Source organism: Pseudopipra pipra, chromosome 2 (assembly GCF_036250125.1).
Source record: "Pseudopipra pipra isolate bDixPip1 chromosome 2, bDixPip1.hap1, whole genome shotgun sequence".
NCBI classification, from domain to species: Eukaryota; Metazoa; Chordata; class Aves; order Passeriformes; family Pipridae; genus Pseudopipra; species Pseudopipra pipra.
This window is the reverse complement of record NC_087550.1, coordinates 69,867,175-69,894,981: the sequence shown is the minus strand read 5'-3', so window position 1 is coordinate 69,894,981 and position 27,807 is coordinate 69,867,175. Positions and strand designations below refer to the sequence as shown.

General features: G+C 40.5%; 1 protein-coding gene across 3 annotated transcripts; it reads left to right on the top strand.

The window, feature by feature from the left end:
• Positions 1-1,255: 1,255 nt before the first annotated feature.
• Positions 1,256-25,384, top strand: OBI1 (ORC ubiquitin ligase 1). Of its 3 annotated transcripts, none has more exons than XM_064645968.1 (6): positions 1,256-1,422; positions 5,870-6,005; positions 6,982-7,073; positions 9,969-10,217; positions 13,310-13,398; positions 23,038-25,384. In XM_064645968.1, the coding sequence occupies exons 1-6, from the start codon at positions 1,351-1,353 to the stop codon at positions 24,539-24,541; spliced, it is 2,142 nt and encodes a 713-aa protein (XP_064502038.1). In that variant the 5' UTR covers positions 1,256-1,350; the 3' UTR covers positions 24,542-25,384. The 3 variants fall into 3 exon arrangements, with proteins under 3 accessions (XP_064502038.1, XP_064502039.1, XP_064502040.1); XM_064645969.1 differs by lacking the exon at positions 1,256-1,422 and adding an exon at positions 1,861-1,887; XM_064645970.1 differs by lacking the exon at positions 1,256-1,422 and having other exon boundaries at positions 5,952-6,005; positions 6,982-7,277.
• Positions 25,385-27,807: the final 2,423 nt, after the last annotated feature.

Sequence of the window (27,807 nt, the reverse complement as noted above, 5' to 3'; positions counted from 1 at the left end):
CTGCAGTTTGGAGATTCCTTGGCGCAAGCCGGGTGGCAGATACAAATTTTCATCTGTGAATTTGGCCCCTCAATTTCCATGGATCAGGATCTTCCATCAGACATCATTAAGCAAGCATCACCACACACAGCACCTTGCAGGGCTTGGTGGCTTATCAGTCCTCATGTTCTTGCTGGCCTCAAAGCTGCAGCCGCAAGGGCTGTGCAATTCCCACCTGAGTTGACAGGCAAAGCTTTGGGCCAGGAAGCAAGGGGGATCGGCCAAGCCGCCTGCGCAGTGGGAGGGCAGCACAGGAACCCAGAGACAATGCCAGGGGCGAGACTGCAGCCGAGTATGGACTGGAGGTGATGGGGAAGAGAGGCTCGTGCCCTGGGAGTTTCCCCTAGAACATGTTCCAGGGCAGCACGTTCCCATGTCCCTTGAAGGGCACTGGCCTGATCAAGTGAGTCCAGCAGAAGCCAGCAAATAGATCCGAGGGATGGAACACCTCTCCTGTGGGGAAAGGTGGACAGAATTGGGATTGTTCAACCTGAAAAAGGCTTCAGGGTGACCTAATTGCATCCTTCCTGAAGGAAACTTACAAGAAAGATGGGGCAAGACTATTTACAAAAGCATGTAGTAACAGCACAAGGGGGAATGAGTTCAAACTGAGAGTAGGTTTAGATTAGATAGCAGGAAGAAATTTTTTACTGAGAGAGTGGTGAGGCATCGGAACAGATTGCCCAGAGAAGCTGTGGATGCCGCAACCCTGGAAGAGCTCAAGGTCAGCTTGGATGGCACTCCGAGCAACCCGGTCTACTGAAAAGTGTCCCTGCCCATGGCGGGGGGTTGGAAGTAGATGATCTTTAAGGTCTCTTCCAACTCAAACTATTCTATGATTCTATGACTCATGTGAATCAGCAGGATTAAAACAGTCCATTTATTCAATTCAGCACGATGAAACGTGAGCATAGGATAAGTTTTACTAGGGTAAAGGAGATCACCCTTGTCAGCGCGTCGGCCTCCTCCTGCACGGGCACTGCACCAGTGCTCCCCATGGCGCTGTGCTTCCCAAAAGGAAGGCCGCGCGGAGGCCGAGAACTCCATGGGTCCCCCAGACCCATACGGGGGACAGCAGCGGCCCGGCAGAGCCGTGAGGGGCCGCGGCTCCCGCCCGCCCCCCAGGGGAGCGCTGCAACAACGCGCGGTGCCCTCCCTCCGCCGGGCGGCGGCTTGGCCCCGCCGGCTCGCCGTACCGGGGCTGGCGGGATCCTGGGCCGCAGCCCGCCCGCGGGACTTCCGTGCTCGTGGGGCCGGGCTGGGCTGAGCTGAGCGGGGCTGAGCTGAGCTGGGCTGAGCTGGGCCGGCGCGATGGCACAGCACGGGCCGAGCGTCACGCTGTCCCTCACGCTGCCCATCACCTGCCACATCTGCCTGGGCAAGGTAACGGCGGCAACGCCGCCGGGCCCCCGCGGCCCCGGCCTGGGTGCGGGGAGCGGAAGGCGGGGAGCGGGGCGGTCCGGCCGGCGGCGGAGCTCAGGGGCCCCGCCGTGGCCCGACGCCCTGACCCCCACCGGAGTTGTCTCTTTTAAGGGGAAGAAAGTTGGGGTATGGGGTCCCTTCTCCCGTGAGGGCCGTTCCCGGCTGCGGCCGAGGTTTCTTGGCAACACTGGGATGTCGGGAACCGCGCGCGCCCCGGCGGGAACGTCCCGGGGGCTGTTACTGGGGGCTCGGGGCCCGAGGCCGCCCAAACGCGGGTATGCAGCTCCCGAGGGGAAGGTTTGAGGTTTGGGTTTTTTCTTCCGGCCCCAGTAGGATGCTCTGCTTCAAAACGCTCGGTGAGCCTGTATTTGAGCGTGGTGCGGTGTCGCGGAGAACAAGTGAAACAAAGAGGGGATGTATAACCAGGTGGATTTAAAATGTACTGAGCAAAACTGTAGCAGTCTGGAGGAAAAGTTTCCAGTTTCCTCTTTCTGACCCTTTCTCAGTTCCTTTCTTTTCTCCCTCGGGAAGCAGAGGGCTCTTGAATAGTCTGTTCCTCTCTAGAAGCCCCAGACCTAATTTCATAGTGGTCACTAATTGCTTCTCAAATTCTTTGCTCATTCATTACTACTCTTTTTTTTTTCTTGTTTTCCTGCTCTCAAAAACAAAACTAATCTCTTAAAGCACAACAGTAATTACAAGGGAAGAAATAACCTTTTATGTTTATACTCAGGGCATTTACTGACTGGTTTGTTTCTACCTTTTCTCAAGCCTTAACTCTGACAGAGAGTGTTACTTTTAGCAGTCATGTTTACTCTTCTCTTTGGCTTTTCTGTGGAAGCCAAGCAAGACTTCCTGGCTGTTGTCCTGCTACCTCTCCTTTTCTGTTTATCTGTTTAATGAAAATGGAGGAGAACACAAACATAGTGTGTCTATAATGGAGAGAGGAGAGCAAAATTAAACCAACAAGGTATTTTGAATTTGAATCCAATCCTAGTTACTTTCTAACTGTAACAGATTGGTTAGGTATTCATTCATATCTTCCTATAAAACCACTGGGTTATTTCAAGCCATTGTTTCATACTTCCACTTCTTTTCTAGAGTTGGTCAGGCATTGGTGTTCCTGAGTTTGTACTGGAAGAGATTTCCACACTCTTTCTTGCTATATTGCACTGAGATAATACATTAACATTATATCAGTGAATCTATGGGTGCTACCTGTAATAATGGTGTTTGAATGCTTTTGGGTTTAGATGTGTGAAACTGTTTAAATTTTGTCAAAGTTGGCAGCTCTGACCGTCCTTTCTTTTCAATGCACATCTTTGCCTCTAGCTTGGAACTTCATTGAAAAACTTCATCAGAAAAAAACTCTTCTCGGGAGTAAGGTTAGCGTAAGAAAGTTATTTAGTTTAGATTAAGGAAAATGTCTTGTCAGTTTTGTCCTGTCTTGTAGGGTGGAGCAGAGAGTATTGTGGAGAGTTGACATAATCTGATGCTTCTATGGTTTGTAGCATAGGCTTCAATCAAGTAGAAGGCCCACCCTGCAATCAGAATGTACTTCTTGCTATCCTTGAAAAATTTGCAAAGGTCTGTCTGCAAAATAGAAACTACTGTGCGTAATGGTAAGGGGATAAAAAAAGAGATACTCATTCAATAACATTGTTTTTAACAAAGCAGAAATCTTGGGCAGGAAGGACATGTTAGCCCCTTTTGTTAACTTGAGCAGTGTCAAAAAGTATATTGGCAAGATGTGTAAATAACCATTTATAATAAGAGCTAATTGCTTGGATCAATTTCATGTTTGTCACTTGAACATTCTTTTAGCAAGGCCTGGGCTGTCTTCTAACATATCCATATTTATAATCAGTAACCATATCAGAAGCCATCTGCGTTGGACTGTTGGGTTTACTTGTCCCAGAATGTCTGAAGGTCTCTCAGACCTGTTGGTTTTGGTGTTGACAGTTTGCTTGGGCTCGAGCACACAGTTCTGCGTAGGATGTCTGGGAATTCATTCACTGGTATTAGTGTGCCTTCTTTTCCATGTGCCTGCTCCTCTATTAATCCTACTTGAAGGTCCAGAAGTGCCTTCAAAGTGATATAGATGTATACAGGATTTGATTTTGATCTGCATAGGCATTGCATTTTGCGGGAGGGGAAAAATGAGGAAATTGCTCAAAATCACCTAGCTGATCAAGTCTTCTCAAATGAGCTGTAGTCTTTGTGACATTATGGTCAATTAAGGAACTGAAACTGGGCTGTAATTCAAGTAAAATGCTTTTTGGGTATGTCATGGTCCTCTACCCCGTGGGCTTGTCACAGTCAGTGGCTCGGGAACTGCACGAAGGGCAGCAGCACCCCCAGCCACTGTGTGACATCAGTAGAGCTTCTGCTTGGATTGCTTTGTGTGGATCCTGAGCCAACAAAAGTACAAAACCCATCCCCAGAATGAAACTTGTAAAGGTGTGTAAATCAGAAGCACTGTACCCTGGAGAGTAATAAATGTGACTTACTATTTTGCTAGAGATATGGAGTAATCATTCACTTGCAAGAAGTGTGCTTCTGTGTCAGGTTTGGGGTAACTGAGGGTCTCTTGCTCCCCAGGGGGAAGACCTGCACTCCTGAAATGTCTTTTCCTGTTTGGATTATTTTATGTTATTCTGCTCTGTATCTTATCATCACCATGCATATAACTATTCTCAGGCTGCTTTTGAGTAAGAAAAAAGTATAGCTAGAGAAAAAGTTCTGGTTTGGGGTGGGGTTTTTTTGGTTTGTTTTTTTTTTGGGGGAGGGGTATGTGGGGGGGTGTGCTATCTGATGGTGAGAAAGCTCTTTTTCTGTTAAAGAAAAGCAGTAAATAACAAGATTTTTTAAAAATAATGGAAATTGTAATATTTAAATTTTTCCAAAGCATTGGTATGCTAATGCTTGCAATAATCACAAAAAAGTGTTGATTATTATAAAAATCTTTTCCTTAGGAGTACGATTCAGTTTCTCTCTCTTCAGACCTCTAGTAACTTGAGTGTCTGTTTATGGATAGATAATTCTTATGGCTCCCAGGACTGTAATATAGGAGATCCTAAAAATATTGTGAATCATGTAAGAGGTATAGGTAGTGAATTGGAGAAGAAGCTGACAGATCTGGGCCTTAATTCATATCCATGTGTATTTCAGTGTATATCAGTGTATTTCAGTGGTAAAAAACAGGACACATCTAGTCTGATTGCCCAAGTGATTGTTGGCTGTCATTTCCATTTCCTTGCTTCTCCCTGCCAACGTTTCATTTTTAGTTTGACTGCTTTACTAATAAAACAAAAGAGGAATATCTTGAAAGAGCAATATCTTTGGAGGTGATGAGGACTTCATTTAAAGTTGAAAAGATTCTCTTGAACTTGGGTTTTAAGTGCAGTACAGTAGAATCTAAAATAATATATACTGATGCTTCTGCATCTTAAAATGTGTTTCTTGGGCAAAGAGGGAGTGGAGGAAAAACAAATAATTATTTTTAAGACCCCTAACATCGATACTAGTGTTAACACGTGAGAGATTTTGAGAGTGTGTATTACAGTAAGCTGGAACAGAAGCTGCAGTAAGGCATAAAGTCTTTTCCTTCCGCATTGTATTTGGTCCCTCTATGCACACTTACTTTCAAACAGGGTTTATAGTTAAATGACAAGAGAGAATAATGCATTGTCATTAATATTTTCTAAAAGTTTGTTTACCCTGCTGTTTCAGAAGGGGAGCGAAAGCTTCTTGAAAGAATCTGTGTCTGATTGGAATATTTAATCCTTCAGTTAGCTGCCCCATTCCTGGGTAATGACTTATTTAGTAGCAATGCATATCTAGCAGGAGGGTTGAATTAGTGATTGCTGGTTCATGTTTCAGCTCTGTGGTTTTGGCCCTGATCCTTTTTAGAGCTGATTTCCATGAAGCTGATTATGTGCAGGCTAAAGTTAATCTGTAACACTGTACATTTCAATGACACCTCTTTTGAGGCAAAGGGTTGGTTGTTGCCAGGAGAAATCCCTCCTTCCCTTAGTTTTGAAAATCAGTTGATGTGGGTCTTTTGATCTCCTTCTGCCTTGGGAGGCTAACGCATTTCACTGGAGCAGTTGGCTGTAGTTCTTGGAGGTTGTGGGGTGAAGGAAAGGTGCTGCTCCCACATTATGTGTTAATGAGCTCTTGGAACCAAGGACCTTGGTTCGGTGCCTTCAATAATAGGGAAGTTTGGTGTTTGAGTCAGGAGATCACTCCTAGCTAATCCTGTGGAACAACAGTGTCACTTTCCTGCAAGACCAGACTTGCATTGAGGGATGGAGTTGTGTATTTTCGTATTTTGTTACCTGGGAGAGTTTTGAAGTATTCATACTGTTTTTCTGTTTGGTTTTTTTCTCCCCCTTAATACTGAAAGGTCCGTCACCCAGTTATCTGTGTGAACAACCATGTCTTCTGTTCCATTTGTATTGAAGTGTGGCTGAAGAACAATAATCAGTGCCCAGCTTGCAGGATTCCCATCACACCTGAAAACCCCTGCAAGGAAATTATAGGTAAGGACAACTTTAGGCTTTGAAGTAACTTTCTGGTATTTACTGCTGGAGGAAATTTCTTTGAGTCGAAAGATGTCTGGATACCTTTTTGCCTGTGTGTTTTTTACCAGCATCTAAGGAAGAATTAACTTTAAATCTTTCCAGAAACATACATAATAGCTACATGGTTACATTTCTAAAGATCATGTGTATATTAGTGCTTAGATTATTCATGGTAACCAGTACCCCACGCCTCTATTGTTGTTTTTTAAATCTTGATTGGACGTCCTGTAACTGGAAACAATGTATTCTCACTTGAAGTACTCCACCAATGCAGTGCAATCTACTGACCTAAGAGAACAGCATTTAGCTGAGAGATAGTGTACTTCAATCCAGAATCTTGAATGAGTATGTGGTATTTTTTACTTTTTGTTTGTTTTGTTTTGTTCGTCACTTCCTCCCTTTTGCTTTATCTTTAAGAAAATTACTCTTAGCACAGAAATATGACAAAGCTACAGCACCTGAATGAGGATCTGAACTTCCAGAGCTAGGAAATACTGTAGTCTTTATTTAACATAAAATGTCAGCTCTGCTATTTCATTCTGAGAGAAAAATATATCTGAACGATCTCACTTTAAAAACTTACACTGTCTTGTACTAATTAAATGTAGGCTTGATACCCCACCTCCTCCCTTCAGCTCTGTTTTAATAGTATTGTCTTAAATAAGATAGGATTCTGTTAACAGAAATAAAAAGTTAAAAAAATTAAAAGTTTTCTTCCTGCTGTGAGTCAGGATTTTGACTTCTAAATACCACTAGTAGATACTCAAGTTGAGCATTTTCTGAAAGTGAAAGGACTTTAAATCTCCCATGGTAGCCAATTGGTCCAATCTTAGCTGCATTCATAATATGAAAAGTGCTGTAAGGTGGATTACTAGTATTGAATTGATTGAAGAAGAGACAATACCAGTGCTTCTGTCATCCTGTGTTGCTTTAGGAGGAACAAGTGAAAGTGATCCTTTATTTAGTCCGGCAGTCAGGAAACACCTACGTAAAACAAGGCTTGAATTGCTGCACAAAGAATATGAGGTAAGGACAGGGGGGTGTTGTGGCTTTCCAGATGAACTGCAACTGTTAAATTGCTGCATACAAATGGTGAGTCCTGCTGTTTTTAATTTGAGTAAAGGTTTATACTGTATCTGTGTTAAACTCAGCTACATTAAAATCCCACCTTTTGACTCAGGTTACAGGACAGCATTTGCTGGTGCTTGAAGTGGCCCCACTGAAGTCATGGTAATAGTCTTTCTAGGCTACAGGTAGTCGAGTACAGCCAATTCTTTAGTTTTGTGGAAATTCTACCCCCAGGTGGTATGGGGGGGTTTTCTTTATGCATACTGGGTGTAGGGATCCTTTTGTTTTGTCTTCAATACAAATGCAAACATTTTTTGAAGTAATTCCCTCTTGCTCAGGGAGATTAAATTCCTTCTTAAAGAATATTGTCCACTGTAACCTTCTGGCATAGGTTAATTTTTAGTGTTATTGTTTTACTGTTTTCTGAAAGTGAGTAAATGCTTCAAAGTGGAGCTTGAATGCTTAACTCTCCTGCTGGAAAAATACTCTCTTGGGAAGATGAAAAGCTGTTAATAAGGAATATGCTTAGTTTCTTTTCTCAGCTGTTGTACCCTTAGTAGCAGCAGTGTGAAGACATCACATATTTTTGAAGGAAACCTGTCTTGGGGAGGAGAATGAGGGAAGGGAAATGGACTCTATATATCTTTAACACTGGGGAAGTAAAAGCTATCTTTTATGACAAGCTTACCTATAGCTCAGGTTCTTTTGTCCTGTATGAGAGAAGGAGTCAGGAAAAAGGTTTCTTTCCTTTCTATTGAATCAACTCCAAATTCACACAGCTAGGCATAGAATCACAGAATGAACTGGGTTGGAAAAGACCTCTGAGGTCATTGAGTCCAACCCTTGATCCAACACTGCCATGGTTACTAGACCATGGCACTAAGTGCCACATCCAGTCTCATCTTAGAAACCTCCAGGGACAGTGAATCCACCACCTCCCTGGGCAGCCCATTCCAATGCCTGATTACTCTCTCTGTAAAAAATTTCTTCCTACAACCTCCTTTCAGGGAGTTGTAGAGGGTGATGAGGTCTCCCCTGAACCTCCTCTTCTCCAGGCTGAACAACCCCAGCTCCCTCAGCCTCTCCTCATAGGACTTGTGCTCCAGTCCCTTCACCAGCCTTGTTGCTCTTCTCTGGACCTGCTCCAGCACCTCAATATCCTTCCTGAACTGAGGGGCCCAGAACTGGACACAGTACTTGACGTGTGGCCTCACCAGTGCTGAGCACAGGGGAAGAATCACTTCCCTCGTCCTGCTGGCCACACTGTTCCTGATCCAGGCCAGGATGCCATTGGCCTTCTTGGCCACCTGGGCACACTGCTCAGCTTCCTGAGGCTCATGGGCCACCTGGGCTCACGTTCAGCTTCCTGTCAATCCAAACCCCCAGGTCCCTTTCTCCTTGACTGCTCTCCAGCCACTCTGTGCCCAGCTTGTAGCGCTGCAGGGGGTTGTGGCCAAAGTGCAGGACCCGACACTTGACTTTGTTGAACCTCATCCCATTGGAATCAGACCATCTCTCCAGTTTGTCCAGGTCCCTCTGAAGAGCCCTCCTGCCTTCCAGCTGATCAACACTCCCCCCCCCCAATTATTGTCATCTGCAAATTTGCTAACGGTACACTTGATCTCCTCATCCAGATCATCAGTAAAGATATTAAACAGAACTGGGCCCAACACTGATCCCTGGGGGACACCACTAGTGACCAGCTGCCAACTGGATGCAGCACCATTCACCACCACTCTCTGGGCCCGACCATCCAGCCAATTCTTGATCCAGCAGAAACTACCCCTGTCTAAGCTGCAGGCTGCCAGCTTTTTCAGGAGTATGCTGTGGGAGATGGTGTCAAAGGCTTTGCTGAAGACCACGTCCACAGCCTTCCTCTGATCCACCAGGCGGGTCACCTGGTCATAAAAGGAGATCAGGTTGGTCAGACAGGACCTGCCCTTCCTAAACCCGTGCTGGCTGGGTCTGATCCCTTGTCCATCCTGCAGGTGTTGTGTGATTGGACTTAGGATGATCTGCTCCATAACCTTGCCAGGCAGAAGGATAACATAAATCTCTTAAAAAACCTTGAATTTAAAATGGCTGTTCCCATGATAGGGGCAGAGGCAGGCTTGATTATTTATGAAAATATGCCTTGGATTTGTGTCAATGCTAAATATGCTATATATACTACCTTTAGTAGTCTGACCATGAACAACTCAGGTATTTAAGTTGGTGAACAGTGTAGAAGACATGTTTTCAGGATAAATTTTTTATCCCTTTAACAAACCTTTTGAAGGTTTTTGCTTCTTTGTAGCTTCAGACTGCTACAGCTAAGAGCTCTGTTCCTTGCATTTTGAGAGTCTTTCCTAAGGTGTTGCTACTTTGGTGTAGCTGGAGCAGCCTTTTTCAGGCAATGTTCTGTCCATTCTGAGTTTTGAGGCTTTCAGCATCTGAACATGTAATGTTTCCAAATGATAAGAGAGAAACACTCTTATAAAACAGCAAATGAGTCAGCAGAGGACAGCCTTAAGAACACTCCTGATACAGGAAATCCTCCCAACAGAGTGCCCTAATAATGGATTCATGTTGCTGAATGCTTTGAAGCTTCTGGTCTGCCCACCAGTTTGTTCAGGGTCCTTTACATAGTCAAGGGATTTCCTTCACTAAAATCTTCACTATACTTGAGTGTGCAGGTTGATTAAAATCCTGCCTAGAGCACAATACGTAAGCATACTTAGATATATGTGTAAGCGAAGGCATGCATCTGGGCTTACCAGAACCCATGTTTCCAAAGTGATGTGGGAGCTTGTCAGTGTTATTCAATTAATCTCACAAATTATTTTAATTCCTGTGAATTTCTGACACCTTTAGGATGAAATAGACTCCCTGCAAAAAGAAGTAGAAGATCTGAGAGGTAAAAATCTCAGTTTACAGACACAGCTGAAATCTCTTCTGGATCCTGCAGCATCAGCTTTGTCTTGCCAAAATGAGGAAACTAACCAGTCAGCAAATGAAGCAAGTACCAGTGGCCCAGAAGCACCAGAGGAATGGAGCAAAAAGCTGAAAGCTGCCAATGATATGTATGAAAAACTGATGGATAATGTGGAAAAGCTAAAGGAGGTAATAAATGCAATAAACACATTTCTTCAGCTATCTTGTAGTGTAACTGTTTCGTGTTAGTTAACCGGGAGTCAGAGCTAGCATGACCTCTGGGTACTTCATAGATCCGGAAGAAAGAAAAAACATTGAATTCCAGTGGCAGTTGTTGTATCACAGTATTTCCATATAGCCCTTGCAAGTGTCAAATGTTATTGCTTGTTCTAGTGAGTCCTGTACGTGACTGCTTTTCAACTCCTCCGTCACTCTGTGCCTGGGTAATTGGATTATAGTAGCACTTGTCAACAGTATTGATGACCAGATTTTTCAGGCTTGCAATAATCTATATGATATATCTATTTTACAACATTCAGTGGGCAAACACAGTACAGTTGGCTGAGGCAGATTTTGCACTATTGCCCTCCCTGCTAGCCGATATTTTTGGTGCAATTTGCTGAGACAGGGTAACTTGACCCTTTGACCAAAAATAGACAAGCTTCAGCATTTTATGACCAGAAGATCCTTTACTGGAAACCTGCAGCCTTTTTATACATCTTGTTGTAATATAAAAAAAATCTGATACTGCAGAAGCGGGGATGCAGGAGATAGATGTGTGAAAATACATGTAAATAAAAATATCTTGCAAAATATACCTGTGGGCACAAGAAGGATCACCTCAAACACTGAATAAGAGTGACATTTCAAAATTAATTTGAAAATAAGGTAGAAAGAACTGGACTTGCATTTATTCAAAATGCTGCCTTTATTTTTTCTATTAACAATCCTGAGCTGCCACCTGCAAAAATGAAGTGTGATGTGTTTAGGACTTTTTTCTTAACTTTTTAAACATTAATAGTGTTCCCACTTATTCTGTGCTACCAACTTGGAGGCACACATTATACTGTTCTGCCATTCTGTAGTTAAAAGGACACTTCTAGGACCCCAGGAGCTTCAGAGTCACTTGTAGATGGCAAAAGGGGATTCACAGCAAAAGTTCTTGTCTGCCTATTTTTTTGTATATTTTTTTATGAAGTTAAACTGTACTGACTTTTTTTTTTTTGATGACTAAGTTTTTCAACTTTTTCCCTAGGTAAGTAAAAAAAAGAATATAGCAGGAACTGAGGGAAGAGTTTGTTTGGGTATTTTTTTCAATGTAACTTCAGCCTTAACAAGAAAAGGGATTTAAGTTTATGGAATCTCTAAATTTGGTTAAGGGTTAGAAACAAATAGAGGTTTAGATGCGTTTTAGGGAACAATATTAAACTGTTGTCCTAGAATCATTTAGGTTGGAAAAGACATTTAAGATCATCAAGTCCAACACTCTTCCCATCTGTTCCCTCTTCAATAGCTGCTCAATTCCATAAGCTCTCCTTTTAGACCTTGTCTCAGTTGTAAGCATGCACTGAACAGTTCAGTCTGAACAGCAAGACGCACACACAGTCTGGAACCAGAAACCTTCTTATCCATGAAAGTGCCTGACCCAGGGGTTTCAGCTGTACATCTCTTCCTAGCGAGACATGGTCCCTCAGCAAATGTGCTTGCCATCACTTTCTTTTTCAAAACCAGACTGAGTCAGGAAATAGCAACCACCTTTATCATTTAAATGTCCTAGAGCAGACAAATGTAGAAATGCCCAAAGTAGGCATTATTGCTTTGAGTGGAGTCATAACAAGTATGGGAGTGGTGAAACAAACCCAACAGTAGAAATACTGGACAAAGAACACTCATTAAAAATGCAGTTATGTGAGCTAATTAATCTAGACATCATGCTGCTAGTGGAGATCCCTTGCAGATTACTGGCCTGGAGGGTCAAGCACTCTCTGGAGGAAGGACACCAAAGAGGTTCAGTCATGAAATTTTTTACTTGATTATGTGGTTGGGGGAACTGTCTCTGGAAATGGAGAAAGGTCTTGGCCATGTTGTCAAATGGAGCTTCTTTGGAACTGAGGTTTCCTGAATTCTTACTCATCGCTTTCAGGATAATTTTTTGTGCTTTTATTTTTTGAATATCAAGTAGTTGACACTCAGACACCTAAGCCCTGGGCTCACCTTTCCCTTGTCTTCTTTATCAAAGGTCTCTAGTTATTCTTTTGGCCCTTAGGAATATTTGGTGTTGGGGAAGCAGGGCGTTAGTTTGTTTTTTTCCACTCTGTTCTCCCTACCTCTTACATGGAAAGATTGCTAGGGATATTTGTCTAAGCATTTAAAGTTTTCTGCCTCTCTTCTTGCACTGTTCAGTGCTTCTAAAAAAGTACATTTCACTCCTGAGCCCAGTTGCATACCTCCTTCTTCAGATCTAACTCTAGATCATACTTTTATTATGCAGTGGAAGTGTTATCTAATTGAGGTTATGAATTACAAGTCCTGGACTGGTGGTGCTTTTTTTTTTAGCATACGGAGATTAGCAGACTATGAAGTGCAAAGAGTATATTCTGATGGTTAGGATAGTGGCATTCATTATTCTAAAACACAGTGGCAGGAAAACTTCTCTTTATATGAAGCATCTTGTTAAGAAGGGTGTCTGCTGAACTGAGAAGAAGGAATTGACCTCAATTCAAGGAGTAAGAAGGGTTGTGAATCAGGAATCTTAATCACAACATCCTGGAAGAAAGTGAAGAAAGACTGCAAATAGCTTGTCGTAATGCATTTACATCCACAGGATAACTATGCTTTAAAAACAAGCCAAAAAAACCACAAAGTAATGTTGCTCTAATTTGGAATGAGGGAAGCTGTTCAACATTAGTTTTGCTGATACCTGCACATTGTAATGTTAATGTACTTAACGTATTTAGTCATGTGGAAAAAAAAACATGGAATTGCCATTAGTACATCTCCTTAATGACTTTCTGTGCTAACTAACATTGCTGTGTTTATTTCCCTAGATAGGACACTTGCAATGTATTTTGGGAATATAAATAAAAAATGTCTGTTCGCTATTCAGTTTTGCAAACCATTTCCCATGGTGATTTTTAAGTGGTGTCCCTGTCTGAAGACTCTTTCCTGCCTTCACATTTCTAGTTCTGTCCCTTTAAAAAGGAGAAACAGCTTGTCCTATAAATATTAGAAGTCATTTCTGTTTTACTGTATACTTATTTTTTTCTGTTTCTTTTCCTTAGGCAAATAAGAAACTGAGCATGGAAAACAATAACCTTTTAAGAGAGAATTTGCGACTAAAAGCTGAAGTTGATAGTAGATCACCCCAAAAGTATGTGAATATTTTAAAAGCTACCATATTTTATTTATAGACTGTTTAACTGTTGTAGGACTGTAACCTAAAACTGTGGTGGTGTACACAGTGTTGCATATGTGTCTCCAGGTAGACTTTGGAATTTTTATCCTCATGGACTTGGGTGAAAAATGTAACTTAGAGAATAGCAGCAAGTGGGTGAGAAATGCATCTTAGAGAATAGCAGCAAGTGAAGGAATATGACTTGACTACAACTGGTATTCCTTGTGTTACCTGGCCAATATCGAAGAACTGGATTCATTAGTTGAATTCTACAGTTAACTTGTTATTTGGAAATGTCTGAATCTGGTATATGGTCAAAGTAGAAGGTCTCTTACTGAGTGCAGATATTCTGGTTGCTTGTGTTTAGGTTTGTTTTGTTCTTCCTTTTGCTGCCTTCGTGGTTTGTTTTGTGGGGTTAGGCTCCCTACTCAAGGAACGTTCCTGATAGCTTTGTGTCCAGCAGCATATGTGCAATCAAGCTTCTGCAGCATGAGAACACCATTCCCAGAACTGACACCTGTGTTTAATATTCTGTCAATAAATAGTTAAAACACCAATGACAATGCCCTCAAAAAGCAGAAACTTTGCCATATTGCTTAGAGCTGTGTTATAAGGTACCCTTCCTTGGGAGTACTTCGTGAAGCAATATATTGATATTTTTAAAGTTGTGTTCCTTTCTTTCATTAGCTTTCTACCATTTTTCTGTCATTGGTTTAGAAAGGAAAAAGTTAATAGCAATATTGGCCAAAGGTTTATACAGAGCTTTTGAAGAAGGGGGTTAGGAGGCACCTGCGTAATGTAAGAAGAGAGCTCTCTGGATTTTGTTCTAGTTCACAACTCACCTGCTGGAAGATAAAATTTATCCTTATAGAAAAACTTACTTGCCAGACTGCTTTTTATTTGAGACAACAGAAAAGAGGATGCATGATCCTTGGACTGTGAATACATAAAAGTACATTCTGCCCTGAAGTTCCCTAATAAGATAGAGCCCTGTTTAAGGTCTTGGCAATGGCTTTTATTGACATGGAATATCTTTTTGCATAAGATTCAAGAGTGAGTTGGCAAGTATGGCAAACTTGAAAACTAAATAAATTTTAACTAAATAAATCCTAGAAAAAAAGAGCTAGAAAAGACCGGATAATATAAGTTGATTTTTGCTTTACTGATACTAGGTAAACTCCTCAGTGGAGAGAATTTCCCTTTCTTCTAGCTTGTGCATGTTTTACCATGGTCAGAAAAAATTAGATGTCTGAGGGGAAGGGGTGTGAAGAATTAGTTTTTGCTGCAAGCCAGTTATTTTTCCATCTTTTGCCAGTGTTGCCTAAAACTATAGCCTGTCATTTTCTTCTTTAGAAGCACAGATGTAGCCAAATGTTATTAGAAATCAGACAGTTTCAAGATCTGTCTTGCAACCCATATGCCAGCTAGATTTGCCTGTCTACGTCTCTGCTATTAATTTTTTTATTATTTTTTTAGTCTCCAGAACAGGTATCACATCCTGCCTGCCTATTGGGAATTATGTTTGACCCATACTAACCTAGAACTGTGCATAGGATTTAGGATATGAATTGAATCAGGCTTAACCTGGGCTAGGAAGAGTTCAAACACTTCAGGAGTTTGTATTTCTGTACCCTGATTCTGCTATATTCAATTTTTGCTTTACTCTGGGCCCAGTGGTGTGCTACAAGAATTTAAGTATATGCAACAAAAAACTTGTCCTGGAAGAAACCCTTCAGCACGTTAAATTTAGCAGTTTTACTTCACCCTACCTGTACCCATTCATTCCTAGTCATGTCTTATAGACTGAATTCATCCAGTTCTTTTAGATAAGTGTAACTTGAGAGAAAAAGTAAAGTTCTGTTTATTTGGTTTTGCTCTGCACTCAGGGGTCTCCAGTGTCTATGGTTTTCTGAAGCAATAAAGCTTAGAACCGGGTACTGGATTACAAGTGAAGTCTCAGTAGCACTAACTAGAGCAGAAAAACTGTCTTGTGTCTTCTACAACATCTTATATCTTACAATACCTTTTTTTGTTCTTTCCTTTAACCTGACACTTCTAGCACAAATGGCCAGTACCAGTTCTGTCAAATAGCTACTTAGAAAGCTACCTTCCTACCTCAATTTGCATTTGTGTTGCTATGTCTCCTTTTGAAGTGTGGGAATTAAACCATTTTTTGGCTTTCTTCAGGTTGGTGTTTTGATGCGTGTCAAACTTCACTTATTCAAATTCCAGATGCATCTTTCAGGTGGTGGGAAGTCTCTCCCATCTTAGTGTTGTTAGCAGAATTTTTAAATTAACTTTCATCCTTGTGGTCATCAGTCTGGTCAATATCCAGACCAGACCTAACATCAAGACATTTTTTAAATGTTCTTTCAGCTCTGATAGCAAACTTTGGTAATATCTAACAGGTCTTTCAGCTGGGCTTCACACACTGAACAGGGCTTGCAATAAACGTCTTGCTTATGAAATCAGAATTGAAAGCATAAGCATCAGAGCCCAACAATGTCACTAGAATCAAAAGTTTCTGTGCAAGTACATTGATTTGCCAGTACAGTTGTTCCAGTGTGCTTTATTCAGAAGTTTTCAGAAGGTAATTTTTGGGAAAGTTTCTGGATGAGTCTCTAATGCAATTTAAAACAGCTACTGAATTGGATCTTTGTTGTTTACTGTCACAACCGTTGTTTCATTTGTCATGTATTCCTTAGCTTCAGAGTCTCAGGTATGGATTCATGCTTAAACAACTGACTAAATTAACTAAATAAAATTTGTAACAAATTTTTTTTAAAGGTTTTGTCAGTATTCAGTCCCTGTATCCCAAGTGTATTTCATTTTGTGCATAATGACAGTGGAGCTGAATAGCAAAACCTAAATTGTTTTAGTGGACTTTGCTTTACAGCAGAGGAAACACTAATGGCAGGTGAATGATCCCTTTGTAACACAGACTCTACCTCTTACATCACAGGAAAAGTATAATTACCCTTCTTCAGTGGTCAATAAAAAACTTTCCTTTTATCATAGTCTTGAGTTGTTTTTTCTTTGTTCGTATCCATTAAAACCTGCTGAAAAATGTCATGTATGTCAATAAAATTGATATTTCAACCATCTCAGGGATTTTTACACAATTTTTAAACTGATGATGCTGATTGATTAGCTTTTTATTTTTTTTTCTTGAAACATTTTTAAGAGTAGACCTTCACCAGAATACAATAACATCATGTAGTTGGGACACAGGTCTGAAAGGCAAATAGAGGTAAGTTTCTTGCTCTAATTCTTGCTAAAGACCTTCACTTGTCTCCCATTTCTCAGGCAAATCAGACTGACTGGTGGCTGTTGTTTGCTCTTTGTTTACCCTTTTTTTCTGATGAATTCTCAGTAACTTTCATTTTCCCAATGGGGAACAAGAAAACTTCTAAAACTTAAGTTTTGCAGGATGATAAAGCCCTATTAATTCCAGCTCTACTTAAAATAGAAAACTGTTACGTCTATTGGCAAGGCACAGTGGATCTAAAAGCATTTTTGGCAAAAGGATGTTTGCTTTTTACCTGAAGGAAAATAACTAGCAAGTCCATCTACTCCAGGGTATAGTGTATTTTATGAATGGTTAGATTCAAATTAGCTTGAACCAGACTTCTAGGCTTCCTAGGAGCCTTTTTCCTAAATATTTAATTCCTTCTGCCAGTTAAAATCCCAGTCTGAAAAACTATCTGTAAAATGCACAAAATTGTTGCATTATCTCTTTTCTCTGATTTTGTTTTATTGTTGTAGTTTGAGGAGGGAGGAGAGGTTCTCCATCTCCAGTTTTATTGTTTATCTTGTCTAGATTTTAACATCAAGTACTTTCATAAATCTAAGGCTGTTGACTTTTTGGGTCATTTGTTACTACATTGAATTTTTATCTAAGTCAAATATTTCTGCTCATGCCAGACTTTTTAGTTTAGTCTTCATTTTACTGAGCCTACAAATAGGCTTCTAGTAACCTGTGTCCATGGTGCAGAGGGTAAGAACTTTACTGTCTTCCTTGATAGAAAACTGGGCTCTGTTCTTACCTCTCCACAAGTTTGCTATTCCAGAGGAGTGACCATTTTCAAAGACCAGCTGCAGTGTGGCCTTAAAAGTAAGTAGGAGAACGGAGAATATAGTAGCCTTCAAAACAACTCTGAGTTCTTAAGTCATAGCATTAAATCCTGAGGAAGTGCCCACTCCAGGCGTGAAGGTCTGAAAACTTAAGCAGATGGGTAAGGACATTCAGATCACACTCCAGTTTTGTGGGTTTTCTGGTAGGATTTTTTTTTTTAGTAATTCTGAAGTAATTATTTCTGGTTTATGCTGTTTGCTGACCCTGGGTATAATCTGCCTTTCTTTTATGGAAAACCAGTGCTGCTTCACTGAAAGGTGTTAAAATGCTTGGAGAGATTTTGCATATTTGTCTAAATTCACCCAATTCCCTAAGTGAAAGGAGAAACTCATTTCAAAGAACATACCTGACTTGTCTGTTCTGTTCAAATCCTGCTGCTCTACAGTCGTCCAACAAACAGTATATGTCTTGACTTTTTTTTTTTTTTTTTTGCTTGCTAGGAAAAGGCCCCTGTCTTACAGTAACTGTTTTTTTCTTCTTAAACATGCCTGTGCAAATATGACATACTTTTAAGGCAATTGTATAAAACCTGGGATATTCTCTGATCTGCAGACACTTGAGATCACCTGTCATAGGTGATGTAGAGGGGGATTGCAGAACTTGTTCTCGTACAGCTACATCTGGTACACGATATCACAGAAGGACTGTAGAAGCTACTAAGGCTTTCAGCTGCTTTGTTCTTAGATTTCCTGCCTCTGTCTTCCCACCTAACTGCAGAACCCAAGGGAAAATGGGAAAATATGTATCTACATGACAGAACTGGGTTTGGTTGTACACTCTGGCATTGCCCTTATCTCAAACTGTGACAGGCCCTGACTGTACCTTGTCATTTTCCACTTTTCACCACTCTTTGTTTCCATTGGAGTATGGATCATGCTTTTGCATCCTGAGCTGCAGGGTGGCCCCCAGCCTGGGCCATCAGGTGATTAGAACTGGAGAGTCAATTTCCATAGCATCCTTGCAGCCCCAGTCTTCAGTAAGTGGTTATACAAGAAAAATTTGTTGCAGCTACTTACTATCCACAAAGGGAAATGTTTGTATGAGGCTCTGTGGTTTTAAACTGAGTTGGTATCACTTAAGGGCTCAACCAGATAGATGTGTTAGTGGTCGCTGATGTGTGAAAATAAAACCCTAAAGCTGAATTTGCAGAACTGATAGATAAGAAGAGAAGAAACAACTGAAGAAATTTGGTTTTCAACTTTCCAAACAGTTTCTAAGTGGACTTCTTCAGAAGTTGTTGTGGTTTAACCCCAGGCAGCAACTAAGCCCCACACAGCTACTCACTCACTCCCCTCCCAGGGTAGAGGAGTGGAGAAGTAAAAGTGAAAAAACGCATGGGTTTTTTCAACGCCATGCACAAGCAAAGCAAAACAAGGAATTCATTCATCACTTCTCACAGGCAGACAGGTGTTCAGCCATCTCCAAGAAAGCAGGGCTCCATCACGTCTAACTGTGACTTCAGAAAACAAACACCATCACACCTTTCCTTCTTCTTCCCCCAGCTTTATATTCAGAGCAAAATACCTTATGGTGTGGCATATCCCCGTGGTTAGTTGAGGTCAGCTGTCCCAGCTGTGTCCCCTCCCAACTTCTTGTGCACCCCCAGCCTCCTCAGTGATGGGTTGAGAGACAGAAAAAGCTTTGACTCTGTTGTAAGAACTACACAGGAGTAACTAAAACAGCTCTGTGTTGTCAACAGTGTTTCCATCACAAATCCAAAACATAGGCCCATACTAGCTACTGTGAAGTGAATTAACTGTATCCCAAACAAAAGCAGGATAGGAGTACTCAAACATAACTGAGCGAGCAGTTATGTGATAATGTGCGGGAAAGTTACTCCAACAGTGTTAGTTTTTCTTGCTCCCTGTGTGTTAGTTCTTCTTGCTCAGAGAGCTGACTGTAGCTTTCTGTCAAGTTAGAATCATGCTGGGTCAAGAAAAAGGACTCTGACTGAGGAGAGATCCTGAAATTTTGGATTCAAGTGTTCCATCTAGACATCCAGTATCACCTCAGACACTATAACATATCCAGTACACCTTCCTGGGGCTGGTGGCTGTGATACAGGGTCTATAGAATATGTGTATCCTTCCAAAGTGATAGCTGGAGGTCAGCAGTCATGTAAAAGATTTTAGGTGATCTAAAATGTCATTGAGTTTCTGTGTTGAAGAATCCAAATCCCGCCTGAAATGTCTTTCTGTTCACTTTATGAGTGACCACTTGTTTCTGCAGGCTTTCAGTTTTCTATAGAAAGGATGCATTTAAAACACATGCGTTGAGATCCAAAGTCATTGTTTCAGTGATGTGACTGAAGAACAAGACACTAATGCTCAAAAGTCTTTGTCCATATGTGAGGGTGTGGCTTTCCTTCAGTATATGTATGCTCTTTATCACATGTATACTGAATACCTTAACTTCTAGTGAAGAAGTTAACACTTGTTACTAAGTGTGAAATAGTTCAAATACTTCAGGAATTTTATCTAGATTGTCAAGTGAAACTTAGATTTATTTTCATGTAACTGCACTGCATTCTATTGTTATTATCAGACCATAATTTTTTCATTTATAGCACAGCTCACTGTACATCTGAAGGGAAAAGAAGAGGAAATCTTTTATGAGTGGTTTGGGGAGATGAGCAGGAATCTGGCTTCTCTAACCAAAATGTGAATGTCTTAAGCCCTCTGCTGACCTGCTAGGTCAGTCACTAAAACATCTATATCATGCTCTGGTCTGGAGTAATTGGCTTAAATATGTGCATAGTAATATGGCTGTCTTAAAAATCCATGTCCTTGAAAATTTGGGAAATAAATGCAGGCAAGTCTTAAAGCAGGAACAGAAAGCAATTACTGTTCTTTGCCTAACTGCAGAAGTAACTTTGTAGGCAGCTTGTCATATGTTCCATTTCTGAAAACCAAAATTCCCAAGCACATCCCTCTGCAACAATTAACATATTAGTGATGCTATTTGCCTTTGAACAACATACTGTATTTTTTTAACCTGAGGACACTTGTTATAAAAGTTACACTTGAGAATACGGTGCTTCTTCATCATAAGCAAATCCCAGACTGTCACTAATGCTATTTGCATTAAATAAACATATTACACCATTCTTCCATTAAAAAGGAATTACCAGGTATGCATATAAATGTAAACATATTTTAATTTTTATGTCAGAGTGTTTGTTACAGCAGACTCGAGAAAATCTTGCTTATTTTGCAGAAGCATTTTTCCCTTTCTCTCACTTGGCTATTCAGCTAAATTGTATTTTTGCATCATCTTTCTATCTTTTATTAAGCAGTGTAGCGTTTGCACCTGTAAGACTATGTGAACAGGTCTGTTAGAGAAGGGCAAAATAAATACTTTTGGATCATCTTAGGAAGTGTGAAAGGTCTTACTTGCGCCCTGCTGTGCTACACTGACTCCTTCTGTATCGTAAAGCAAAATCTGTGTTCCTTTAACTAAAGGAGGAAATAAGCCAACATGTGTTGTATAGGAGGATGCTTATTTCATGTAACCCCCTTCACCTGACAATATAATGGAAACATTCTTGAGCTGTGATTCTGCTTTTATCTAGTTTCATATGGGAGACAGAAAGTTGTCTGTGCCTTTTCTCCCATTCCCCTCTTGTGTGCAGCTAGAAGTGGAGAAACTGCTATAATCGATTGAGAAAACTTGTTATCCAGAGCGTAAGCAAATGAAAAATGTTCTGTCTTCTTTTTTATGAAGACAAAGAAAATTGAGTAGAGCTACTGTGGAGGGGGGGTATCCTTGCCTCGACTGAGTTCCAATCCAGCCAGCTTCTTGTAGGGGGAAAAAAAATCTTACTAAATATAAATCTTCTGTCTTGGCATTTTTTGTCAACAAGGCAGTGAGTGGCACATACCAAAACTGTGTGAACCTTAGGCTGATCTGTTTTAAAAAGTCATCTAGTAGCAGTGCTGTGGCAGACTATTGTGTGAGTCTTACCCACCACTGAACCATCTACACTAAAGTCTTCAGAGTTCTTCAAATATGCAGAAGCAGTTGAATGGTGAAATATATCAGTAGATCTTGGTCACTTGTGCCCAATTTGTCTGGGGCTTGTGATACTCGTTATTCCTTTCTCTAACTACCCACTTAACTGTATTGCAGTTGTCAGCATACAACAGTTTCTTGCTGCTTTGGGCTCATGAATTAGAAGAAATAGAATACAGTTTGATTGTTTGCTGGAAATGCATGCCTGGATCCATGGATATTTTGCCAGCATAGTTGCAGGCCACAGATATACCACCTTCAGATTTCACTGGTCTAAGGGTTGCAGTGGGAGCATTTTGTGAAGAGATGAGGGGATGGAATGGGGAAAATGGAATGTAAATTCACTGTGACTCTGAGGGAGGGACAGGCAGACAGGCAAAGAAAAAAGGTAGAAATTCCAGGCAGTGTTTGTGCTGGAAGAGTGAATATAAACTTATGCTGTAACACAGAGCTGCAAGATAGGAGGTGGAGATTTAAGCCCACATACAGAATTGTCATTTCTTTGTGATATAAAACCTTATTTGTCAGAGTTGTAGAGTGGCTGTAGGTCCTTCCCTCCTTTCTAATAATACCAGAACTTTAATTGTTTTTTCTTTCTATAAATTGAAGGCCTTGGATGGAGCAGGGAATTCCCTGGTGCTCACCTGTCAGTGACAGGTTAGAATTAGTCAGGGCATATAGCTGAAACCTTCACCTGCCCTCTGGGGAAGGTCAGTCTTGAAAGCTGATGGAGGACGGGGGGAAGGCAAGTCCGTATCTTGGCAGCTGGAAATGTGCTCAAGCTGGAAGCCCCACAAGCACATAACTTTCACAAACCACAAGTGGCAGGTTTTTGTATTGGAGTCAAGGTAGAAATTAGATTGTTCTGGTTGTAAAGCTCAAAAAACAAGTAACTCTGAAGTAAGTGGATATACCATCTGCAGAACAGGTAAGGAAAAGCTGTATATCTAACAGGAACGTAATTGAAATGGTCTATATAAGTATTTAAACCACCTCAAAGGACTACTGCATTTTCTACGTTTCATATTGGCATTTTGTATTTGACAAGGTGACATTGTGAAAGAAATGTGTTGTAAAACACTGCTGTACTGTAGGAAAATGATTGAATGTAAATATTTCAAGATGTGGACCACTGTTCAAATGTTATCATAAATCTTTGCCATTGTTTTAGGGGATAATTCTTCATGCATATTTGAGTTGAACTGATAGAACCAGCCCCTGGAAGTCTAATCTGCTTGTTATTGCCTTGCCACCACTAATTTTTTAATTTTGTCTTTTTACGTATCACCTCCACCTGTATGTTATTTGTGATGATTTTAGTGTTTTTTCATGACTAGCAGAGAAAAGTTATGACTTTTCAAATTAACACAGTGTTTAATAGCTTTGCTCTGTCTTGAAATAAGCTTGCAAAGCATCATGAGAATGTCTTTTTCCAGCTTAATATTTTCTTTCTTTTTTACTTATTGCAGGTTTGGTAGGTTTACAGTAGCTGCACTTCAGTCCAAAGTGGAACAAAGTGAACGTGAAATGAACCGTCTGAAAAAGGCATTGGAAAGAAGTGATAAATACATAGAAGAAATGGAATGTCAGCTTTTACAGCTGAAAAATGCAGGCAAAGGAAGCCAAACAGTGAGTGCTGTTAGTGAGAGAGCACTTTCCGCAGATGCTGAAGGAGGTGAGAGCAGTGAGGATGCAACTTCTTTGAAAACCCAAGTTGAGGAGAAAAAAGCTTTGAATACCAGTCAAAGTCCTGACAGTCTTGAACAGCTGGCAAGTCGTGGAACTTGTTTAATCTCTTCTAGTCAAGATAGTTTGAATAGCTCAAATACCCAGTGTGCCACACAGAAAGAACTATTTCCAGGATGTCACAGGGTTGTCCTGGATGAAAATAGTACAAATATGGATGCCTGCTTAGAAGAGCAGTGGAGTAAAATTGAGGAATGTACCCCATATAAGGATGAAGAACTTTATGATCTTCCACCACCATGCACACCTTTTTTGTCTCTCAGTCGCCTTCAGTTGAACACTCCTGATGGAAAAGAAAATACAAGGAAACCATCAACATTCCTGAGAAAACTGAAATTCGAAGAGTTTCGTGGAACTTCAGATGGTGGCAGCAAAGCTTCTCCTGAACACAGCACAAGCAGCTGTAATAGTCAAAAGAAGCTGAACTGTTTTACTACAGGAAAATCAGGGTTTTGGGGCACCTGCCCAACAAATTTTGCTGAGAACTTAGATTTTGATGAATCGGAGCAGAATTCAGTAGCTGATCAGTCAGATGAGACAACAGCAAAGTCCAGTGATAAAACAAGTACTTGCTTACCTAAAAGGCTACATACTCTCTGCTCTTCAGAAATGAATCGCACAAGAACCTCCAGTGAGGCATCTATGGATGCTGCCTACCTTGATAAAATTTCTGAGTTGGACTCAATGATGTCTGAGTCGGACAACAGCAAGAGTCCATGCTATAATTTCAAGTCCTCTGACCTTGATAATTCTTCAAAGTCAACAGAGTGCCCTAAGCTTCTGAATGGAACTGAGAAGAAACTGGAAGAAATGAATGAGGAACAGACAATGAAGTGTCCAGAGACAAGCAATCTAGCAAATGATAGAACTGGCTGGAAACCTGTTATGTTTTCCAACCTCTCCCCATCTGACCTAGATATGAATGACCACTTTCCACTGTTTACAGGCCAAAACGCAGTGGCTAGTGGTAGCAAACCTCCAAACTCTTTATTTCAAAGGGACTTTTCCCCAAGTGTACTGTTCAGTAACTCACAAAGGTTGTTTGAGGAACAAAAGCTTGGTTGCTGTTTTTTAAAGATGTCATCTGATCTGCACAGTCAGCTTAGTCCTCCTTGGGTGTCTTCCTTTACAGCTGAAAGAAAAAATAAAAATGTCAGTCAGTCAACCAAGAGGAAAATTCAAAGCAGCCTTTCCAGTGCTAGTCCATCAAAAACCACCAAAAACTGACTCTGCTTGAAAATCAAACGTGATTTAAAGTGATAAATCTGCAAATGTGTAATATTTACAGGTGAACTGAATTTTTAATATCTTCCATGCAATCTGATGCTCTCATTTTCAGCTATGTGAAAACCAAATATTCCCTTGCCCATTGCAAGCTATTTCCTAGGGAAGAACCATTCCAGATTATTTTCTTTGACTGGGCATTTTATGTACTTGGAAGTTTGTGGGTTTTGGATGTTCTTTTGTTTTCAGATTACATGCTCTTCCAGTTGTGAGCACAGCTAATGGCTCTCTTCAACAGGAAGTTCTAAGTGGACTTAGCAAATCAGTCATTCCTGTGATAATTAAAGGTTACGTTTCCTGTTCCTAAAGATTGCAGTTTTTTGCGTGTAAGGCAGCTACTGGCTATATATCCTATGGATTCATGAAGTTGCTATAAAACAATGTCAGTTTTGCCATAAAACTTTCCTCCCAGAGGAAATGTTGCTGCTCAAACTGTTCCATAGCACTGTACTGTGCTGAAGCTCTTGTTTTAGGTGGGTGTAAGATAGCAGCCTCTTTCTTTTTAGGGTTACAGCACTTCAGTTAGAAAACATCTCTTCTTTAACACTGCAGTCATGGTTTGGTTTTTTTTTTGAAGTTAAGCACAATTTTTAATTTAGTTCCCAAAAAGCATTGTTATTCTAAGTGTGTTTAGTATGCCTGTATAGACAATAAAAATGGGTTTGTATGCTAATAACTTGTTTACCTAATGTGCACTGAACATCTTACATTAATACTGTACCATTTCACATTAATACTGCATGATTTTCTATGTGAATTGAATAAAACATGTTATAAGCACTGTAATCCTTGATGTTGCCTCAAATATTGAATTAGGAAAAAAAGAAAAAGGGGGAAACTTTTTTTTTCCTAATTTGGAAAATAGATATCTTAAGTTTGGTAAAGCATGAATGTGAGCTTATTCATAAAAAAAAATCTCCCTTCCTCCTCCTTGTTAGACATACTACCATTCTAGTGTCAGCATCGATACAGTTGATGGAAATGGCTTTCGGCCTCTCTGGAGGTGACTTTTCCATAAAGTATTGCATAGGTCAACATAATGTGATGGCCTGCCACAGGCAGGAGACCTAATTAAGCAGCAGAGCAAAATTGGTTTCTTTGCATTATTGTGGGGTTTTTTTAAGGGCATATTTGATTACAAGATGCAGGTTTTTTCTTCCTATATAGGCCTCTGATGGCGTTTCTTAGAAACAGACGTCCTCGCTTCATCAATACCTATGATATAAAAAATCCATACACTGCCCTTTCTCCCTTTGGAAAGAGTGATAGCCACTTGGAAACTTTCAGTAGACTGGCTCATCTTTTGTAGAGTAAAGTCCTGTAAGTTGTTTGAACAAGAACTGCATTTCACATTGTAATGTGGGCATGCATTTATGTAATTGTGTTCATTCTAAACTGCGATTTTTCTTTTTTGAGCTTTACCAAAAAAATCATTGTTCAAACCATACATGCAAAGACTCTTTCCTGATGACAGGCAGGATGGCATTGTGCTTTCATGTACACTTGAATTTTAATCTTCACAGAAAAATCTAGTTGTTCAATTTTAATATATTCAGAAATTAGGGAGCTTTCAACACTATCTGGACATGAGGTGTTACTTGATTTGGCTAGTTTTACTAATAAATCAAAAAATGCTGCCACAAACACTTTCTTAAAACATCCTTGCATTACAGAACAATCACAAATACACAGTAAATAAGTGCTATAGTTTGTGGGTTTGTTTCATTGTGGCATTGGGGGGGGTGCATTTATGGGCTTCATTTTAGACTCTGCTTTTTCATTTTTTACTTTCAGTTATGGAAATATGAATATAACTGGTGTCATGCCTGAAATCGAACTAAAATAAAGAACGGTGGAAGGTTTTTATGCTACTTTGTAGTCTTTGAGGCAGGAACATCACATACAGGCTTGCTCTTCAATACACGTATTTTGACTGTACATATCATGCAACTTGAATGGATAGAAGAGCCAAGCCCAAGGTTAAATGCTGAAAATTGAGGTTGTAAATTTCTTACTCTCAAGATGGGAAAGGGAAAAGGCCATCAGGCTGAGTGCTGGCTTTTTGCTTGGAATGGTTGTGGGAGCTCATATATTGTCATGTAAAGCCTCCCAACTCTGGGCTGGTAACTTTCTACATAGTTGCAAGAAAGCTATCATCATTATCTGTAATTAATGAATTCCAAGCTCTCTCATACTCTCAGATCTCAGCCACAGCTATAGTGAGCAGATTGTGATTGCATCCAGTGCTGTAAGTAGGAGCATTTTATGTGTCACAAGTTGTAAAGCTGAAACTGTTCTGAATCCTTGTCTTATTTGGTTCATGTAGATTCCTTTTGGCTTAAAATTGGTAGTGTGATCAATGCGATATTAACTCAAAAATTTCAACTATATGTAATGACTAGGGTTTCTTCACTTATAAATTTGTCAGCTGTACATGGGGTTTCTTTCAGTTCTCCAGGTTGAGTTCTGTCAATGCTGGGCTTACTTAATCTCTTTCTGTATTTAATAAAACAGCCTAAACTGGAGTGCATTGCTGCTAATTTTTGACAATAGATATTTCAAAGGGATGTACAGAAGAGATCTATGATGTCTAATGATATTTAATAGGTCATAAAATTTTTACTTCCTCTAATAATACTTCCTATACTAAATACAAGTCAACTTGCAGATTTTAACATGGAAGAATGCTCTCCAGGACAATAGGTAACACAGAAAAATGAGTTTGCTACCAGCCTAGGTTTGTTGCCAGTGAAATCTACTGGGTTATATGTAAGAGCAAGAATGCCAAGGTCAGGCTTTTACTTTGTTATTGGCAGTTTTTCACCTACATGAAGTCTAGCAAGTGACCTACTTCTCCATGATTCCCTAAAGGCCTTGTGGGAGCCCAGTTCTGCTTGGTATTGCTTCCTTGGATGAGGGCTGCCAGAACAACTCTGCATACCAGCACCAGATAGTGACTTGAGCTGTGTTTGGTTTTAAATGTGCTTTATTATCTCTTTGTGAAGTATCCTTTAAAAGGGGAAAAGGGGACAATGTGTAGCTTGTACACACAATACAAGGTGTGCTAACTTGGGTCTCCCATCCTTCAACATTCACTGTTTCTCTCACCCAGCAATGCTATTTAAAGGCAGTTTAACTGACTGAGTCTGATCCTAATCTTTGCACAGCATCAAAGTCATGCCTCTGACTCCTAGCAACCACAGGCTTGA

Excerpts from the sequence above, each read along its gene's own strand:
- OBI1 (XM_064645968.1), top strand. The coding sequence starts at position 1,351 with ATGGCACAGCACGGGCCGAGCGTCACGCTGTCCCTCACGCTGCCCATC. Across the intron at positions 1,423-5,869 it reads GCCACATCTGCCTGGGCAAG|GTCCGTCACCCAGTTATCTG; the intron begins GTAACGGCGGCA and ends TAATACTGAAAG. Across the intron at positions 6,006-6,981 it reads CCCCTGCAAGGAAATTATAG|GAGGAACAAGTGAAAGTGAT; the intron begins GTAAGGACAACT and ends GTGTTGCTTTAG.